The 7,121-nt window shown below is 46.1% G+C and overlaps 1 protein-coding gene across 1 annotated transcript in view; it reads right to left on the bottom strand.

The window, feature by feature from the left end:
• The window catches only part of FRMD4A (FERM domain containing 4A), a 32,558-nt gene that overhangs the window by 16,322 nt on the left and 9,115 nt on the right, over positions 1–7,121 (bottom strand). Inside the window, exon 3 of the mRNA XM_009573905.1 lies at positions 1,938–2,071. Coding sequence (XP_009572200.1) covers positions 1,938–2,071 — 134 coding nt within the window. The remainder of the gene's footprint in view (positions 1–1,937; positions 2,072–7,121) is intronic.

Consider the following 7,121-nt stretch of genomic DNA (forward strand, 5'->3'; position numbering starts at 1 on the left):
CAAGATCGGAGCAGAACAAAATTAATGTGGGCTACCATGCTGCCTCCATAAACTGAAAAGTATTCACAGGCACGGTCCTGAAATGTAATCTAAATTAATAAGTAACTGGAGTAGTGATGGCCCGAAGTAACCTGATGCCACTGTTACGAATGGCTCTGGCCATGCTTATTTGATTATGCCCCCACTTTTAACCCTTTTTTATCTCCTGGTTTGCCGCCTTCTCCCTCTGTTTTGGCCATTCCCATACCAAAGCAGAAAGGACGAAGGGCCACCTGAGAGGAAATACTTCCAACTGGAGGCTGCTGATGGATGAGCTGTAGGGTTGCAAGACAGGGTCAGATTCCACATGTCCATCAACTGCCCCTCTCGGATCATGTACAGAAAGCATGAACACTTTCTACCACCTCTTAAGGTGCTGACAGATGGGCTCTGGCCAGCTTTGCTGCAGCACATTAAGGAGATATTGCTCTTTACCACTGGCTCCATGCCCCAGCAGGAGCTTTTGCCTGCATCCAGGTTGCTCGCGAAGTGCCTGAGGCTGCACCGCAGGTGGGGCTGGATTTAAAGCGAAGGCACTGGGCTGTGAGCTCCTGCAACTGTGGCACAGGCACATCTTCCCCTGCATGTGTGCTGCTGCAAAGCATTAGCCCTCAGCAGTCAGGCAGCGTTAGCTTAGCGTGGTAAATTGCTCCAAGGCAAGTAGAGCCCTCCAGACCTTGTCCCATCAGCCCTGAAAAGCATGTCACTGCTTCCTGCGGACGATCTTAGCTCTGTACTCGATGGACTTACGAGACTGGATGTGGTCCTGTGACCTTTATCAGCACAAGTTTTTTGCTGAAGTCAACTAGTACTTCTCAGGTAGGAAAGGACTGCTTGTGTGGAGTAAAGGAAGGGAACTGGGGCAGCAGAGATTTCTGCTGACTTTCTTTGTTACGAGATATTTTCCACAACTTATTCTTGTTGGCGTTAAAACTATAGACGGATTGAAACAGTGCAATGAGAGCTGAATCAGTGACCTATTTCCCCCATTTTGTCAAAGGCGAGATACACATCAAATATTACGCAACAATTGGAAGATCTCCCACTGTCTGCAGCCAGCTTCCTGTTGTGTTACACATCATGATTTGTTGTTAAATTCAGATTTTCAGGCCTGGTAAACAAAGGAGGATTGCTGAATGACCCAAGTGTACGCTGCTGCTAACCTCCACACACATCTGCAGCAGGGTTGTGATTTCCCCAAACATTAAATTGATCTCTAAACTGGCCTCCTGTGTACTCCAAGAATGAACAGGCAGGTGCGTGGGAAGGTTATGAGATAAGTTCCTGAGCTGTCCTGAATGTCTTGGGATGACCTCTTCGCAAGGTCTGCAACCACACTGCCATTCCTCTCCAGCAGTGCCAGAGCTTATTGGATGAAGGGAGTCTACATGGAGCAGATGAAACCTTGTGTGCTGTACGAAAGAATATGCTGGGAGAAGAAAAGCACGTAGGGTCAGGCCTGCTCCAAGAAGAAAGTGTATCAGCCGGGGTTTTTTTTTGCTAATGAAGTCAAAAGCATTTGAGAAGTGATTACCAGTACACAGGACAGCCTTCCTATGCCATTTAGGTAGCTGCATATTCCCACCAAAGTCAATAAGAAGCCTGGCTGAATGCATCTTAAACACAATTTTAAACAGCAGACATGGATGCTGAGCAGCCTCCTAGCCCCAAGCCAACCAGGTACCCAGCTGACACGGGGTGCCCTTCTCTGGGGGGGAAATGTCCTGTGACATTGCAATCTGGAGTTGAAACAGCTAGACCTTCCTGAGGCCTTTGTACAATGGGCTTTGCAAGAGGCGACTATGGAAGGAATCTCTTCTGACTCCTCCAAACAACGACCACGCTTATAACAATGCAAGTAACAACATGTTACGGGTTACAAAATGTCCATTGCCTACCGCTTCTCGGAGACACAGTTTCTTTAGCTCTTCCAAGCGTTGGCGCAGTGTCTCTTCCAAAGCTTCTTGCCTGGATTTCAGTGCAGCCAGCATGTCTTTCTTGGCAGACTGAGAACTATCTGACTCTTGGGAACCTATCAATAAACAATGATTTCACTAGGCCAGCTGACAGCAGAATACACATCTGGAGTGCTTGTAATTTTACCAAAGCCTGGATGCAGTCCTTCCAAAAAGAAATCAGACTATGACATGAAGCAGGTGTTACCCAGTCATGTTTGTTTACAGCAAATTCTTAATGTTTAAGCTAACAGAGGGAGATCGGACAGTGGGGCACACATTATCCAGAAAAACAAAAGCAACAAAATTATTCATGTAAAGATCCTAGAAAAAACCAGACATACCGTTCCCATGAAAGTTCCCAATGGCAAGTAACAGTACAGTTTACAAAGCCCTGGAGATGCATTTTTGCGAAATTAAGCCTAGGAGAAACCATTTGACAATACAGCCTACTTCTTAAGAACTGCAATTATCCTAGTAGCCAACATTTAATTCAATCCACTTACAGTGCCTACTTTATGAAAAAATGTAATGGAACAAAATTACCTAGCAAGATTCCTGTAAAACACACCAAAACAACAATAACCCATAGGTCCTTCTGGGATAGTAGCTGTTTCTTGTGAAGATGTAGGTCAAGATATTTAAACTGGATGTCCAAATGGCTTGACTTTTCAAATGGCAATTACCCAGCAACTTCCACTGAACTAAGTCCATGCATTAAGTTGCTCAGATGTTGTCACAGCATTTGTAACTTCAGCTCTTTAGGGGAACTTATTGATAGGGTTCCTGGTTTTATTTTGGTTTCGGATGGTGCATCAATTGCTATCCAAGATCTAGCATGTCAAAGAAGGGGCAATATTGGTTGCATCCATTTTTGGGTCCCCAACTTGAGCAGCTGATTTTTCAGGATGTGCTTAGCATTCACCCTCTTTAATGGACATCTGAGCTCAGGGATGAGTTTATTGTGAAGTCACTACTTCCAACCGAACCCCTTGTTTGCCTAAGCCGAGTGCATCCTTTCATCACAGAGTAAGGACACAAAGGTTATGGCCATACTGTGAGACGAAAAGCAAGCTCAGGAACGGGTAAATGCCATCTCTACATGCTTTTCACTCATATTACTGGCTGCTGTTTAGCTACAGCTGTAGTTCAAAGCATCCACCTTAGGTTTATGGAAAGCTGAGTTCTGGTATCTGTGGTGGATTCAGTAGGAGCGTCCCATGTTTGTCCACAGATGACACGGACAGCTACAGCTCCACATACTCTAAAGCTCTGCCCACACACAGCTCTGGAGCTCAGCCTAAGTCTACATCCGATCCCTTTTTAGTAAACTCCATAGTGGGTCTTAAGCCAGGCTGAACGGACAGGGCTGCTGTGGCTAAGGGGTTGCTGTTGCCTCAACAGAAGTGTCTAAGTGATCTAAGTATCTGAGATGTCTTCCATGGGGTGGCAGATAGGATCCAGGACCCCGTGAGACCCCCACTCTTTTGGATCGGCAGTGGTATACTCTACCCACCTAAAATGGCACCAGACACCTACATTTAGACAGCTGGATTGTGCCCAGTGCTTTGTAGGGACTTCTTGTGGGGTACTGTAGGTTTATGCCTGCAGAAAAGCCTTTGACTCGGCAATGCTTTCAAGGGGGTTCCTCCTAGTTCTCAGTGGTTCCTCAGTGGTCTCAGCACCCGCTGTCCCATGGTGACTTTGGGGGGCTCCCCTGCCCCTCTAGTGCAATGGCACAGAGAAAGCAGACCTTTATTATCTGCAGGAGTCAGATACAACAGGATACTACATGGAGTTTTCTGTGCACCTGTAGGATGGGGGTGAGAGGGGTCTTCTAGATACATTTGCACCTTGGCCTCCAAGCGTACAGTGAAGACACTCAGCCCATTGAAAACGTTGCTGCCCTTTCACAGAGCTCTGAAAGGAACCTGGGAACAACTCTTTGTTTTGGCAGCAAAACAGAGTGGAATTTGTGCTTTCAGCTTCATCTTTCATTGCTACTATTCCAGCAGACCGTTAAAGCTAAACTGAAAGAGGATTGAGGCAATCCATGCCATGAAACAGTTCTGCATTGGCCCAGGGGGAGCAGAGAACCTCACAGATCTTTTCCACCACTATTTTCTGGAGTTTTCATACAGGAAGACAGCTGGCATTTATTCTGTGAAGCACCACCCCGCTTTGTTACACCTTTTATTGGGCTGTCCTGGAGCGCGGGAGGTGGAAAAAGGGCTCTCTAAAGGTCAGCCAGGTTGAGCATCATCAGATAAAGGAGGACAACCTCATGGTAAGATGTTTGTTTGTAGTCATCCTCATTTCATTTGAGTTTGCCCTCACAGAGCAACAAAACTCAATTCTGCAAACACATCTGTGCTGCAGGAACTTGACGGGATCTTCTAGAGGAGCCTTGTATTTGCACTGGCAGGGAAAGCCCTCTCTAGAATTTACTAATTCTTAATAGTAACCCTGGTGAGCAGTTACTAGCAAAAACTGAATTGCTGAATTTCTTCACTGAATTGCCAACAAACTGCTGAGTCCCGGTAAAAAGTTGCTCATGATTCCAGCAGATATTTCAACCCTTTTTTTTTTCTTTTAGGATAACTTTAATGACCCACGTTTTCCTTTCAACTGCTCTTCCCCTTTCCTTCCTCCCTCTGCTCCCTACCTCCACACCAGCCTCAGAGTTATTTTTAAAAGCTATTCATTTTTGCACTGCGGGTTGCCACAGCAGCTACATAGATGCTGAAACATTTAAAAGCATATGAATAGCCTAAACCCTGGCCAGACGCCTGAGCAGATTCCGGGTGTGCCGACAAGAAGGAAACGAACGGCTTCTGGCTGAGCTGGTACGGACCCAAATCAAGCAGAGACAGTTCACAGCATTTGCTCCAGCTGTGCTCACCCTGTGTGAGAACCATGCTGGTCTCAACCCTGATGCGGTCGGTGGCAACGTCCACTGAATGCACATTTTGCCATCTTTTTCACCCTTCCCAGAAAGCAAAGGAATTGGGGGAGATCTGGAAGAGCATTGTCACATCTGAGTTAAGCAATGGGATTACTGCTGAAACCAAAGTCAACCACTCCTCGGCACTAATGAACCAGTTCAAATTAACCTTTTCCAAGCGTGTCTTCGTACAACAAACTCTTCTAGCACAGCGAGGGTTCAAAGGCTAGGGGACAGGGTACTCAGTTCATAGCTTGTGATGCTGAATTTTTTTAGCTTGACCATACCTGAGTTGGATGCTCCCTTGGGCATACTGCAGGACTTACTTATTTCTTCAGATCTTCCTGAAATTTCTCCTGTTCTAGCTGGTTTTTTTGTTTGTTGGTTTTTTTTTTTTGGTTTTTTTTTTTTAATTTAAAAGCTGAACTATTTTGGAGTGTATTATTAGATTTTTATGGGTTGGATTCTCTCCTTGTTCTCACAGGTGAAAAGCAAATGGCAAGTTGATCAGTCAAGAGAATTACACCTGTGTGAGATGCTTGTAAAGGAGCAGAGAACAGTGCTTTGTATTGCTGGGGTGCCTACAGCTTCCACTAGAGACTCTTTATTTACATATATGTATTAATCCAGCCTCGAGCAAGGCTATGACCACAGACCCACTTCTAAACCCAGTGGCAATTGACCCAAAAATGTCAGAACAAATCAAAAAACCATAAAAACAACCAAAGAAATGATCAAAGACGAGCACAAACCCAACCAATCAAGCAGATACTACCTTAAATCAGCCTTATTAAATATGATGCTCACTGAGTCACGGCTGCCCACTGCCTTCCAAAGGCGATCATCAACAGAGAAAAATCAGTCCTGAAAGATCAGTCCCAACATGAGAGATTCCTACTGCGACAGAAATGGTTGACTGGGAGGCTTTCTCAGGTATTTTATCCCCCACAATTAGGGCTAATTCCTAATGCAGTAAACCAGAGAAATGTTGCTGAAATATGTAATTTCCCTGTATAGCTTTTGAACCTTTCTGTGAAAATTATTATTCAGCCTCCTTCCCATTTTCTGTGCAAAGATTTACCAAACTCTGCATTTTGACACACACTTCTGCAGAACCATTTGATGTTCCTAAAAGAAAAAGGGTTGTGAAAACACAGTGGGTAGCAAGCACAGGGCCATCTCATTGGTGAGCACCAGGAACCTGCTGAATTGGGGCCTGTTTTTATAGCTGATGCTGCTGGTTTAATTTCAAAGCCAAGGAAATCGTACATGCCCTTTCCTTCTTAGCATACAGGATGGGACGCAGGTCCTGGTGACCTGAACATCCACTTAATATCCTATTACCGTGTGGATACGCTACTCATCTTCTGATACCTACTTGGCCTCTCTGGGCAATTTCTCCATCCACTGACATTCAGGAGAACATGAGCTGTGAAACGGGGGGAGAACATGGTCCTCCCTGCCCAACTCACTCCTCCAGCAGAATTCATGGCTGAACTTCCTTACCAGTGCTAACAGGCTCATTTCTGATCGCTCCAATACCGGTGATGTCAGGACAGATGGGCACAGGAAGCGAGTGAGTCACACCCCCAAAGGATCTGACCAAGGCAATGTGCTGTGCCTGTGCAGATCTGCAGCGGCTCCTGGCTACCAGGCTTTGTTTTAAAGCTTGCCAAAGAGATGAGACCAGCTATGTGAGCCACCGTTTTGAAGAGGAAAGCCCTACCAGTGACTCACTGTTTGTCCCCATTTCCTCCACCTATTTAGCGGAGTGGAGTCATCTTGGAAAAGGGATAAATGAGAAAGACGAAAATAAGCAGGGAGTATAGATGGGATGCTGAAGAGCAGAGGGAGCCAAGGCTTGGTGCTAGCATCTGAGAGGGGAAAGGAGATGCAACAAGGCAGCTGGTGAGGCAAGAGCATCCAGGCATCTCTTCTCTTCCTCATTTTGTGAGTCTCCTGCTCCAGGAAAAATACATCTAAATATGGCAAACCCTTCATGCTACATCCGGCTGCTGGCTCCAGCTCGCTGGCGTTTGGTTGAGGTCCCCGTGGAAGGCTGTCCCCCAAGCAGGGAGGGGAGGTCCCCCCACGCTTGCTCCGTGCCAGAGCCCAGGCTGACTCACTGCACCAGGATGTCAGCGCACAACAGCCAGCAAGCTCAGACAGCTGCTATCTCTTGT

Source organism: Fulmarus glacialis, unplaced genomic scaffold, assembly GCF_000690835.1.
Source record: "Fulmarus glacialis isolate BGI_N327 unplaced genomic scaffold, ASM69083v1 scaffold22433, whole genome shotgun sequence".
NCBI classification, from domain to species: domain Eukaryota; kingdom Metazoa; phylum Chordata; class Aves; order Procellariiformes; family Procellariidae; genus Fulmarus; species Fulmarus glacialis.